Raw genomic sequence first — 13,653 nt, 5'->3', positions numbered from 1 at the left:
TGGAGACTTACTACCAATATGTTTCTCAGCTAAGAGACAGGCTAAAGAAGGTCTAGCACCTCGACATGGCCTCAGCATAGAAAAGCTCAAAATAGGGGGCAGCTAGGTGGCGCAGTGGATAAAGCACTGGCCTTGGATTCAGGAGGACCTGAGTTCAAATCCAGCCTCAGACACTTGACACTTAACTAGCTGTGTGACCCTGGGCAAGTCACTTAACCCTCATTGCCCTGCAAAAAAAAAAAAAAGGATTGGGAAAAGCCTTCTGTAGAAGGTAAGATTTTGGGGGCAGCTAGGTGACACTTAACTAGCCGTGTGACCCTAGGCAAGTCACTTAACCCTCAGTGCCCTGCCAAAAAAAAGAAAAAAGAAAAAAAAAAGAAATCTTGGCATCCAGGGAAAACACAAGATGGTGCACCAAAGGAGAACCATTCATAACAAGTTGTTGAATGGCAGCCCAGCAGTCTACAAACTAGCCCCAGGAAAGAGTCAGGGACCTACAAAGACAACATCACAATCACCTGCTGCCCACAGAAGAGTTTAGTCAGATTCCTTAGTCAACAGGAAGATAAGAACAATGGAACGCCATCCACATGGCTCTGAGAAGAGCCTGTCCACTAGTTGGAGATGGACTGACTATTGGAACCAGACTATAGCTTCTATGGAGAGAATTTGGACTAAGATTCAGATAAAGAGTAGCTTTTAGGTTGGTATCCTCTTGATGGTCACAGAAGCATTCCAGGATCACCTGATATGAAGATAGACTTCTGTTTGGACAATAGGGGAGGTATGAATCCAGAGATTTCCATTTTTCTGCCAGTCAAAGAGTTTGTGGATGTCCTCAAGGAAAAAGAAATCATATATTCAATGGGGGGGGGCTGGAGGCAGCAATAGTTAGGTTGAACCATCCATAAGCTCAGAAATGGAACTTCAGATCAACAGGTCTAATGATATTGGTATCGGCCATAGACCATCCAGGAGCTCAGGATTGAGACTGCAGACCTATATATAGAACTGATAGCAGATCACCACAGATGTGTGCTGTGGGCAAGGATATGAGCTACAAAGCCAAACTAGCCTGGGAAGCAGAGCAGCAGATGAAGAAAGTGACTTTCCCTCTAATTCTCGAGAAAAATCAAAAGTAATCCTGACAAATACTGCACCTAGAAAAACAACACCCTCTAGTGACTATGCTAAGTAGTTACAGCCTTTTGTGCTCACCAATCTAACATCTTGCGGTGAATAAATTGATAAGAACTTCTCCCACTGTGTTAAGGAGACAGATGGGTTAATTGAGAACCGACTAGAACACAAGATGATATCTGAGGGTGGTAACCATTCATGTTCTTTGCTAAATAATTCAATTCCTTTTTATTTACATTGAATTCTGCATGAATTCTTTTACTTTGAATTCATGTGTTATCTGTCTTGGTCTGTTACTGAGGTATATTAATAGGGGTTTGAAGTTGTGGATTTAAATAGATGACTATGTAAAAAGTTCTATGAATCTGGCTGTAACTGAAAATGGGGTAGCCCAGAATATATAATAGAAATAATTTATCTTTTGTGATCTCCTCCATCCCTTGTTTGTCTCCCCTAATCTTAGATCTGAACAGTGTCTATTTCAGTTCACTTTTGATTCTTTCACGATGTTAGACTGCATAGTCAACTTGTTACGAAAGTATGTGGTATAAAATAATGGTCTAATTATATTTTCTGCCAGGGTGATTTCCATTTTTCCAGCAGCCCTTGTGTGTTCAATTCCTTCTGGGTGTTGCTTATGCAGTCTGTTCCACTGATCTACTTTTCTCTTGTTGAACCAATGAGCTATCGATTAGATAATCACTGCTTTACAATATAGCTTGACATCCAGTAATGCTAAGCCTCTCTTTTGTGTTGCCCCCCCACTCCCAATTTTCCTCCTTGAAAACTGAACAATGTAGCTTCATGTTGTAGCACCATGGCTAGCCCTAAAAATGAAATTTCTGAGAGGACTGTGAGACTCTGGAAAAGGGAGAACGTTTGTATATACCAAAGCGCCCCCACCCCCACCCCAGGAGTTAGGAGGTATGACCCTGTGGGGCTGGGTAGTCCATGGTAGGGCACCTTCTTCTCCCATAAGTGGAGGGCGCCACCCAGTGGTCAGAACTCTCGGGCGCAGGCTCTTTGCTAGGCCAGACCTCAGACTCCTCAGCTTCTTGTGGGGCACACCGGGAACTGTAGTCCTAAACGCCCTAGGAGTGGTGCTGCCGAAAGACACTATGGGAATTGTAGTTCACATCCCCCGGAAGAGGGACGGGGAGAGATGGCTGTTTCCTTTTTTCTTCAAAGTGGGACCACGATTCCCGTGGTGCCTTGTAGCAGGCCGCGCCTGCGCACTGGGTTGGAGGGTCTGTCAGTCTCTTGAGGCCCAGGCGGTGAGGCTGCGGCTGGGCCGAAACGGGGCTGGGGAGTCCGGGGGGGATAGGGGGGTAGGGGCGTCGGGGAATAGGTGAGCGGGCCTGAGGCGGGGGCGGCCGGCGCCATGTCGAGGCAAGCGAACCGAGGCACTGAGAGCAAGAAAATGGTAACTGGGAGCGGGGCGTGGGACCTGTGCCGGGAGGGGGTGGGGGACAGGAAGGGGTACTGGGGGGAATGGGGAGCTGAGGGAGGAGGGGCCCCTGAGGAGGAGGGGTGGCTGAGGTAAAAGAATCTGGGGTGCTGAGTGGGCAGAGGGCCGAGGGGTGCTCAAGGGTACGGGAGTAGATGCTGAGGGTAGAGGGGCTCTGAAGGTAGGAGTGCGGAGGGGGAGGGGCCCAAAGGGGAGGGGAAGGGGGGCTGAGGGGGAGGCGGTAGAAGGGGAGGGGGAGGAGAGTCTGGGATGCTGAGAGGAGGGTCAGGGGTGAGAGCAGGGAAGTCAGACTTATCTCTGTATGTTATCTCCCCTTCCTAAAGGAAAAGCTCCTTGAGGAGAGGATAGCATTGTACCCGGAACTGTAAATGCGGGTTGATCGATTTGAGGGGGGCACTGAGAGTGCGGGGGTCATAGGGGGGTGCTGACAAGGGGCTAGCTTTGGAATGAGGTATAAGATGGGGGGGTTGAAGGGAGAGGGGGACCAAGATATCTGGGGCGTTGAGGAGGGGTGGGACACTAAGGGGGAAAGGGGGAAGAAAATGGCTAAGGGGCGGGGGGGGGGGGGGGGGGGGGGGCGGGTGAGGTCCAGCTCAGGGAGAGTCACTGGGGTTTACTGTAGGAGAAGGTACTTGACTGGGCCTGTCAGCTGTGTCAGGGGCTTCCCAGGAAAGAGTTCAAACTTTAGGAAGATGCTTTTAGTTAAGGGAGTGAGAAATGGTGGAAGGGGTATTCTGAGGGTATGCCCTTGGCAAGGGACTAGGCAAGCAAGGAATCTTAAAGTTAGGAAGGGACATACTTCCAAGACTAGAGTAGGTAGGGGATGCTTGTAATGAGAATTGGGAGGAGGAGAGAATGCCTATGTGAAGACTCAGGGTAGGGTCTGAAAGGGGACAGGATTAGATGTCTATCTCTATACCTGGAGCCAGAAGGGCGGGTTTATAGAGGGAGAGTCTGTTATGGGATTGAAGGAACTGGAGAAGGAAGTCTAATTATGGGGCTGGCTGAGGGAGGCCGGAGGGGAGCTGATATGACACAGGCTAGGGGCAGACCTGTAATTAGACCTTTGTTGTTGTTCAGTCATTTCAGTAAGTAGTGTCCAACTCATTGTGACCTCATTTGGGGTTTTCTTGGCAAAAATACTATAGTGGTTTTGCCATTTCCTTCTCCAGTTCATTTTACAGATGAGGAAACTGAAGCAAACAGGGTTAAGTGACTTGCCCAGGGTCACACAGCTAGTAAGTGTCTGAGGCCTTATTTGAACTCAGGTCCTCCTGATTCCAGGCCTGACACTCTATCCACTGTGTCACCTAGTTGTCCCGTAATTGGAGCTGTGGTGCAGATCAAGCACTAAAGGGGGGGGGGGGGAGTCTATAATGGTCTATAATGGCTGAAGGAGGGGGTTCCCTTTATGAGTTCGAGAACAGGGATTTTAGGCATACTTGAAGGAGGGGAAGGCAGAGGTATTTATGAGGACCAGAACCTTCATCCCAGAGCCAAGGAGCCTTCCATGCCATGTTTTTTGTTGTTTTTTTTCTGGTGGCATATACCTTCTTCCTTTTACTTCTCCTCCAGCACTGGTCATCCCCGCCTTTTACTTTCTGATATGTAAAACCAAGTGCCCTGCATCAAGGATCTCCATCCCATGACAGGATTGTTTCACTCAGCTCACTGGGGAGAGAGTTTACTATCTATCACCCAACACCTACGTCTTACATCATGAGCAGAATGGACCGTAGGATCTGAGAGATCAGAAATTCTTATTGCGGCAACATCCGCCTTTGTAATTTACCCAGGTCACCTCTGCAGGCCTCAGATTCCTTATCTGTTTAATGAAATTGGGAGTGGAGGGAATGGTGTCTTCTAGTTCTACACATGTGATCACACTATCTTCCTTTAGAAAACAATGCACTTTTTTTTTTTTTGTGGGGCAATGGCGGTTAAGTGACTTGCCCAGGGTCACACAGCTAGTAAGTGTTAAGTGTCTGAGGACGGATCTGAACTCAGGCATTCCTGAATCCAGGGCCGGCGCTCCATCCACTGTGCCACCTAGCTGCCCCAACAATGCACTTTTAAGCCAGTGTCAGCCTTTCAAAGTCCTGGGGCCTAGTTTCTTTTGGAATTTAGTGGCAGTGGGAATATAAAGGATCAGTTAGCTTTCTTTTCCTGGAGATCAGGAACATTTCAGAGATGACAGCTAAGAGAGCTAGAGTTCATCTAACTTGGAAGTTTAGTGCTCCGCTGATCAGCTCAGGTTTGTTTGCTGCTGCCTGGTTTTCAAGCAGTCACTTCCCCTTCCATCCTTCATTACTTGGGGGAAATAAATCATACCTACAGCACTCACTCTTCAGAGTCAACTGTCTAAATATTGGTGTGGGCTTAGATGTATTTTCCCTCTTTGGTATTGAATCAGCCAAAGCCCCTTCTGCTCTTTGTGATACTTATTTTAGCCTTGATTATCAATTCTTTTGTAGACCTGAGAAGCTAAATTATCCTCTTAACCGGGTTGTTTTTAAATTTTTTACATTTGAAAGACAAAAGTAATTCACTTGCTATTTCTGTCTATCTGTGACTACTCTCTAATCCCTACTGAAAAACCAGCCAATGACCATTCACAGTCATTTCCATTCTTTATTGTTAGTAACCTGAGTTTATGATCTCCATCCCTCAGGGATCAGAGGTATTGGCCTTTGAGGTTCAAGTCCTAAAGGAGGAAAATGAATGGGTGAACAAGAGGGGGGGATACGTGGAAAGAGAACCTCTTCTTTATTTACCAGCTTTCCCCACATACAGGCGGAAATCATGTCCTTAAAGTGATTGTTCTTCATCTGTAAAGTGGGGATAATAATGTTTGACTTATCTCACAGATTTGCTATGAAAAGTGACTGCTGGCCAGAGCTGGATTGATTTGTTCTTACATTGGAATGATGGTCCCACTGCTGGCTCCAAAGGGCAATTAATCATTCATATCAAGCTCTTTCAACTTAGGGGTAGAAACTTGGTTTCAGTTGGGGGGAGTTAACTGACAAGTAGCCAATTCTTGATGCTCCTTCTGAGTGCCTGATTTGTGCTCCCCAGAAGCCCTCAGAAAGGAGCATATTTACATTTTAAAGTGTGAAAACTTGGGTGCTTAAGTAGAGACCTAGAAATCAGGGTGGGGAATAGAGTCAGAAGTCAGGTACCTCCATCTCAGATTTGGAAGAGTCAGCCTCTGTGATATTGACAAGATTTTGGTATCTCTTGGTACCTGTTGTTCTTGGCAGGGAATTGGGGGCAGCAGCATGAATAAAATGCTTATTGCCCTCGTGTGAAAAGCATAAATGGTTATGATTTGCAGATTACTTGGCATCAATGTGGACCGGGGCTTCTGATATTAAGGGCAGATATCCCGACTTCAGGTTGTTAATAATAGATGGAAAGCTCTCATGACTTAATGCAGTAAGGCCAAATCTCTGGACTGGTAATTGCTGGATGTACTCCATCCATTCATGCCCAAGGCTTACAAATGCCAGGTCTTTGACTTTACTAAAAAAAAAAAAAATGTCCTCCCTTAATACCTATCCTTACTTGCATATTGGGTAAATTATCTCCTGGAGATGCCCTGAGTAGAATTTTTCGGTTGAATTAAAGGAACTTGATGATTCTTAGCATGATTATCTAGACTTTCACAACTGGTTCTAGTGTTTGGGGTGTATTATTATTGTTATAACTATAAAGAGATTATGATTAGTAACAATAGAGTTGTGCTAGACAGCTTGGTGACATAGATCACTGGACCCAGGAATTTGGAGATCTGGATTCTAATCCTGGCTCCACCACTAAAAAGCTACGTGAGCTTGGGCAGGTTACCTCCCCTTTCCAGGCCTCGGTTTCCTCCTCTCTAAACTTTGATACTTTGGACTTGTGATTTCATCATTAGAGATGTTTCCTCCACCAATGCAGATCCTAATTCTTTCATGCCTTCTAATCCCATACAATTATTGTCTGTATTTTCTCATAATTTATACCTAGAAAATCTCCTCAATGGGTTGGATGCTTTCCTCTTGTTCTTTTAATGTCTTGGAAGCGGCAGTGTACCACATGAACTGTCTCTGCTTCATCCTTGCTCCATGTCCTGCCTACTTCCTTTTTAATTCATATGGGTCCTCAACAGTGCATTTCATGGTACTTCTTACTTACAACTCACCAGTGAAAATATTTTTGCAACCTACTTACACCTACCATGCATTTTTCTATTGCCTTTTAGTTATTTGTCATTTTGATTCTTCCAAGACCATGGTATTCCATAATTTGCAACCATATAACATCACTGGGAGAATATTGGTGCTAAAGGCTTTTGCAAGAGCAAGCAGTTTGCAATTTCCCAAATGGGATCTACAATATCTCTTCTATTCAGTTATGAGTTCAGTGCCTGTCCAAGTATGTGTGTGTGTGTGTGTGTGTATGTGTATATATATATGTATGTATGTATATATTCATATGTATATATGTGTGTATATATGTATATATACTAATTTTGTAGACTATCAGTCAGCTGCATGCCATAATCTGAGAAATTTTTTTTTTTTAGTGAGGCAATTGGGGTTAAGTGACTTGCCCAGGGTCACACAGCTAGTATTAAGTGTCTGAGGCCAGATTTGAACTCAGGTGCTCCTGATTCCAGGGCTGGTGCTCTATCCACTACGCCACCTAGCTGCCCCAAAATATTATTTTTCAATCCACTTTTGTTTTCCTGGTATGTATGGTTAAACCAGTCCCTTTCGCTTTGTTGCTGAAGCATCATATTGGAGCAGGACTTTGATGGACATCATTCATAAAGTGGGGATACCTGCTTAACTTGTCTCATATGAATATTATGAGAATCATCTGGAGTAACAGTAGAAAGTTTTCTGGGAAGAAGAGAGTATCACCATTATTACTCAGAAAGGAGTGGGGCAGACATGTAGTCAAAATAATAGAGAAGAGATAACTGCAGGGGTACATTACTTCCACCAAGATACTAGCAGAATCAAAGGAAAGACCCCTAGGTAAATCTGTGGAGGTTGGGCAGACATGGACCCCAATAACATAAAATGAGAAGGTATGGAGGGCCTGTATCAGTGAAGGGGGTACCCACACCTGTGAAATCAGGGATCCTTCAAAGTAATAGTTGACATTTATTTGGTGATTTAAAGATTGAAAAGTGCTTTAGATGTTCTCTGTTGATTTTCACAACAACCCTGTGAGGTACATTCTACCAATATGATTAAGCCTATTTTATAGAGGAGGAAATTACAGTTCAAAGTTGTTCATTGTCTCTGATCACACAGCTAGTGTCAGGAACAGGATGCAAACCCAAGTCTTCTTTGCTTGTAATTCAAGCCTACAACCATACCATAGATGTGTATAAAGTATTAAATACAGTTAACCCACAGTGTATACCTTTTGTTCTAAAGTGTAACTTTATTAATGCAAGATGGGACAAAGCAACCGAAGTGCCTGTTTGACCTAAGACTTGGTCCTCGGTGTCTCAGTCCTGAAAAGCCTTAACCCCAGAATGACAGTCTCTAAGGGCTCTAATTTACTTCACTTACTACCAATCTAGATGGGGGCATATTGGGTTGGCCTCCGTTTTCCACCCTGTTTCTGTGTGACCCAGTTGTACAGATTGTGGTCTTGCCCATATGTGTTTGTCTTTCTTATTTAATGCTGATATTGTCTTTTTTCCCTTCTTTCCACCTGCCTGCTGCTTTCATTCTGTAGTATTGGTATTTGCCATTCCCTTTACCTTCGGCATCTCTGCGCCTCATGGTAGGTGATAGGTTTCTTCATCTATCTGAGAAAAGAGTTGCCGTGATTGTCTGACAGCTGTTGTTGAAAGGCATTCAGGGCAACATTTTGAGCTGGGTCAAAACTGTTTTCAGATGTTGCAGCCCTCCCCTCCATTGCTTCCCCATCCCATTCCCAAACTGCACAGCCTACAGCATCACGACGCCCAGCAAACCCAGTGCATGACAAAGTCATTTCCACCCAGGAAACATTGGAGCTATCTATATGTAGAGAGGGACCCTTGTTTTTCTAGATTTATTTTTTTGTGTGGGGCAATGAGGGTTAAGTGACTTACCCAGGGTCACACAGCTAGTAAGTGTCAAGTATCTGGGGTCAGATTTGAACTCAGGTCCTCCTGAATCCAGGGCTGGTACTTTATCCACTGCACCACCTAACTGTGCCCCCTGATACTGTTTTTGAGGCTGGAGGCTATAATCTGTGGTCATTGAGAGCACAGGGAGCCCTGGCCTGGTTTCCTTGCCTCCTGACCAGCAGTGCCTTTTGCTGTCCAGGGGCTGGAGCTATTATAAAGATAATGAAGAGGCTATGGTCTCATTATTTGAACAGGCATTCCCTGGGGACTCTGAAGAACCCATTCAAATTGCATGCTAAGGAGCAGAGGATAATTGACAAATGATGGAGCATTCAGCCCTCTCCCACTGATGACTTGGATTCACCGATCAAAAAGCACACCAGGGGGAGCCCTGGTTTGTCTCCTGAGCTAGGGTCTGAGCTGTGGGCTCCATACCAGGGAATGGCAGCCTCTGTTTTGTGGAATCCAGCCTTGGCCAGAAGTTAGCCTGAGTTGTTGGCACTTGACTGCCAGACAGGAGCTCTTGGGCAAAGCGCCCTCCTCCACCCTTTCCCTAAGTGAGCCTAGCCCGGATGCTGTTGGCTTAGTCCTGGGCAGTCCAGGGTACTGGGTGTCCAGGCTCGCTGTAGCTTTGTTGGACTTGACTTTTTCTCCCAGCAGACAGGTGACTTTCTTCTGAAACCTGAAAGTAGCACCAGTATCTTTGTCCCCATTTACACAATCCTTTCTTTTTCTCGGGATGGGTACTGACTGCCTTTGAATCTCATTTAGAGTTCTGAGCTTTTTACCCTGACCTATGGAGCTCTGGTCACCCAGCTTTGCAAGGACTATGAAAATGATGAAGATGTGAACAAACAGCTGGACAAAATGTGAGTGACTTGTGCCTGAGGCAAGAATTGTTTTTCTTTGGGAAGCTGAGGTGTTTGGAGGGGGAGGGGGCCTGTGCTCTGGGACCTCATTGTCCCTCTGGAACTTGGCAGAGGCTTCCTTTGAAGCTGTTCCCATTCAATACCAACTCTTTTTGGTTACACTTTCACTCGGTAGGTTGATTGTGAAGCTTTGGGATCCTTTGCTTTTGCCCCCGAGTTGTGACAACCTCATATTCCTGAGGTTCCCCTGTGATTTGTTGTTGTCTGATCACCTTTCCAGGGGCTACAATATCGGTGTCCGATTGATCGAAGATTTCCTGGCTCGGTCAAATGTTGGCAGATGCCATGACTTTCGGGAAACAGCAGATGTTATTGCCAAGGTCATCTCCCAAGGGCCCCCAAGCATTCCCTCCTCCTCTGACTATACTGGGCAGCTAATTACGAAAGCTGCAGAACAGAACAGAACACTTCTGGAACCTCTAGGAGCTGGTTAAGAGATGGCTGGGGTGTGTGGAGAGGGGTGGGCATAGGAGCCCCGCTGTGAGTTCTAAAATCCACAGAAATCAAAATCGACTTTTCCCCGATGTGGCAAAAATGGGGAATGGTCTGTTGATGATTATTTTGAGGTCAGTCATGGAAAGAAGCTCTTTCTGTTCTAGCCTGGAGACCACACCTTCTCCTCCCCACATACTTCTTTCAGGCCCAAATGGTTGTGAGAGAGCCATCCTCCTTGCAATGTAGAACCGACACTGGTATATCCATTTAACTGAGGAGAAGGTATCGACCTCCTATACAGAGAAAATGATGTGTCCAGAGGGCCTCTGCCCTGGGAAGAAATGGTTTGGATGCTTATAGTGCAAGCCACCCCTCTTCTTCTTTTGTTCATCCAGAATGTTTGTTTGAGAAACAGTGACCAGTGCTTTCCCCTTTCAGCCTGCAGTGTGCTACCCCAGAGGACATAGACTCAAGTGGGCAGAAATACTTTTCCATTCATTTTTTTTTGTGAGGCAATTGGGGTAAAGTGACTTGCCCAGGGTTACACAGCTAGTAAGTGTTAAGTGTCTGAGGCCGGATTTGAACTCAGGTACTCCTGACTCCAGGGCCAGTGCTCTATCCGCTGTGCCACCTAGCTGTCCCTCCATTAATTATTTCTGGAGGGCAAACCCTCGGCCCAAAGTATCATATCCCTGCCTCTCGTTCCCCTGTATCGCCAGTGTAGTCACCTTAGCTAGGAAGGTATCATGGGAAGGAAGAGGAGGAAGGTCACTCACCGCGCCATCTTTACCCCTGCTGCTCTGTGTGCCTCCAATAGGTAGCATTTAAAATGTACCTGGGCATCACCCCAAGCATCACCAACTGGAGCCCCGCTGGTGACGAATTCTCCCTGATCTTGGAGAACAACCCCCTGGTCGATTTCGTGGAGCTTCCTGATAACCACTCATCCCTCATTTATTCCAATCTCTTGTGTGGGGTGTTGAGGGGAGCCCTGGAGATGGTGAGTACAACTCTTTCCTTCTAAGGGTGGGGCTGTAGTAAAGAGGGGCTGCTGACCTGCCCAGGACTTTTCTGCCTAGTGTCGGGCCTCCTTCCTTGATTGTGCTTGAGGTCAGAGCCTCACCAGAGTCCGTAGTACCGATTGACTTGATAAGAGTATTTCTCATTAGGAATATGAGGGGAAGGGGAACCTTCTCTTTCCTGGGGGACATTGTGTGGTCTCTCTGTCTATAAATAAATGATTTGGGGCAAGAAGGAAACCAGGAAGGGAGTAAAGAGGGAAGGGAATAGGCATTTATATAGTGCCTACTGTGTGCTTTTTACAAATATTATCTTATTTGGTCCTCACAACAACCCTGCGAGGTAGGTATTATTATTATTATTATTATTATTATTATTATTATCTCACTTTACAGTGGAGAGAACTGAGGCAGACAGAGGTGAAGTGACTTGCCCAGGATTACATAGCTAGTAAGTGACTAAGGCTGGATTTGAACTCAGGTCTTCCTCACTCCAGGCCCAACTCTGTCCTCTGTACCACCAGCTGCCTTTGACAGGATCTAAAAGGCTGTGCTCAGGCCCAGTCAGATGTAAGTCACCACCTTGAGTTGTTAGTAATGACTCTTCACTGAGCCCACCCCATCTAAAGAGAATCATCACTGATATGGAGTGCTTGGTGACATCTTCCAAAGCCCTTTTAAGACTTACACGGTACACCACACAAACTATTTGGGGGGGGGGTCTTTTTTTTTTTTTTTTTTGGCAGGGCAATGGGGGTTAAGTGACTTGCCCAGGGTCACACAGCTAGTAAGTGTCAAGTGTCTGAGGCCGGATTTGAACTCAGGTACTCCTGAATCCAAGGCTGGTGCTTTATCCACTGTGCCACCTAGCCGCCCCTGGGGGGAGGGGGGGGGTGGTCTTTAAGGGAGGGACAAGATGGCTAGGGAAGGGTTAGTCCGTGAAAAGTGTCCTGGCTTCTTAGTAGGTAAGTCAAAGGATAGAAAGAGACAGTTTTCAACAGACCATCAACAACAATCATTAATAACAATAAACACAAATACAATAAACGCAAATGAAAACAATTCTGAAGTGTCACCTCATACCCAACAAATTGGCAAAGATACCATAAGATGGAAATACTCAGTGTTGGAGTGTCCACAGGAAGACAGGCACACACTGGTCTGGGATTGGGGGAGCTACACATTGGCCTCAGTGTTCTGGAAGCAATTTGGCATCATGCAAAAGAAGCTCTCAACCCCAAGAGCCCCTCTGTGGGGCACGTGCCCAAAGGAGAGGGAAGTCAGCTGGGGACCACAGAAACCAAAATATTCCTGAGCAGCACCTCTGATGGTGGCAAACACGTGCAAACAAAGTGAGTATGCGTGAATTGGGAGATGACTGAACAAATTGTACCATGCAAATGTAGTGGAATATTGCACCATAAGATAATATTAATAGGTGTTCAAAGAAACACGGAGAGATTGGTATGGACGAACAGATACAAAGGGCACTAGGCAGGGTGAAGGAAAAGGACTTGATGAAGTAACCTCACTGCAGTAGGTGAGGAGAGCATTCAGGGAAGTGGGAAAACTCTGTGCCTGTAGTAGCCAGCCTTGGTCTCCTCCTTTCCTTGAAGAGGTAAAGGGGTCATCCCAGCTGTGATCTCTGGGGTACCTGCTGTATCTGGACGATTTTTTTGTTATAAGGGGAAGCCCCTGGCAGGGGTTGGAGTGAAGAGGGGCCCTATCCAGAATTTACTGAGGAAACTACCAGTAAAACTCAATGTTTTTTCAATGCTCCAATTATGTCTGCAGCCACTGGTAAGTAGAGGGGGGCTGGACAGCAGGGCCTGCTCTGTGAAGGGGCCGGCAGGCAGCTGGCTCTGCCCACAGCCCCGTTTTTCTTCTCTACACAGGTCCAGATGGCGGTGGATGTGAAGTTTGTTCAGGACACACTGAAAGGAGACGGGGTGACAGAAATCAGGATGCGGTTCATCAAGCGGATTGAGGACAATCTCCCAGCGGGAGAAGAGTAACCATTCTGGGAGCATTGGAAATGACCAGCTAGGGCACTTGCTCATTCTCAGCCCTCCCCCGGGGTTGTAAGGTCAGAGTGCCCCCACCGTAGAGAACTCAGTGACTCTTTAAGATGTTATATATTCTTCTAATCTTGTTTCCATTTTCCATGCTAATAAAAAACAGACTTGTGTGATATATTCCATTTATCCCACAAGTGTCCGCTACTGATCTCACTCTACACAGTGGATACTTGTCTCATGGTCCAGGGAGAACGTCCTTCTCTTTCCTCTTCCCCTAACTGGTAGGACGGAAACTTCTTTACTTCTTGGATCAGAAGGAGCTCAAGCTAACTTTACATTCCTGATTGAATTTTCCAAAGCAAAACCTTCTTTGACCTGATTGGGAGAAAAGCCTGGCGCATCTGTCCATTCCTCTAACTCCGGTGCCCTCATGAGAGTCATCAGCAAGCTGGGTGGGCGGGCACCTGGAAGGGGAGGAGGCTCTCAATCCTTGGTGACGAGCAGCAATGCTGGCCAGGAGAGA

The 13,653-nt window shown here is 46.2% G+C and overlaps 1 protein-coding gene across 3 annotated transcripts in view; it reads left to right on the top strand.

Annotated features, from left to right (window-relative positions):
• TRAPPC3 (trafficking protein particle complex subunit 3) overlaps nucleotides 1-13,348 on the top strand; it is a 44,050-nt gene extending 30,702 nt beyond the window's left edge. Inside the window, exons 1-6 of one of the 3 annotated variants that reach the window (XM_043996401.1) lie at nucleotides 2,397-2,414; nucleotides 8,351-8,398; nucleotides 9,501-9,598; nucleotides 9,879-9,978; nucleotides 10,911-11,093; nucleotides 13,008-13,348. In XM_043996401.1, the coding sequence (XP_043852336.1) occupies nucleotides 8,396-8,398; nucleotides 9,501-9,598; nucleotides 9,879-9,978; nucleotides 10,911-11,093; nucleotides 13,008-13,127 (504 nt within the window). In that variant the 5' untranslated portion in view covers nucleotides 2,397-2,414; nucleotides 8,351-8,395 and the 3' untranslated portion in view covers nucleotides 13,128-13,348. Of the gene's footprint in view, nucleotides 1-2,396; nucleotides 2,415-2,437; nucleotides 2,564-8,350; nucleotides 8,399-9,500; nucleotides 9,599-9,878; nucleotides 9,979-10,910; nucleotides 11,094-13,007 lie in introns of those variants that run through there. The other 2 variants (XM_043996400.1, XM_043996402.1) reach the window with 2 other exon arrangements.
• The last annotated feature ends 305 nt before the right edge of the window (nucleotides 13,349-13,653 follow it).

Source organism: Dromiciops gliroides, chromosome 3, assembly GCF_019393635.1.
Source record: "Dromiciops gliroides isolate mDroGli1 chromosome 3, mDroGli1.pri, whole genome shotgun sequence".
NCBI lineage: Eukaryota > Metazoa > Chordata > Mammalia > Microbiotheria > Microbiotheriidae > Dromiciops > Dromiciops gliroides.
Note: the sequence above shows the minus strand (reverse complement) of the source record. Positions and strands in the feature narration are given on the sequence as shown.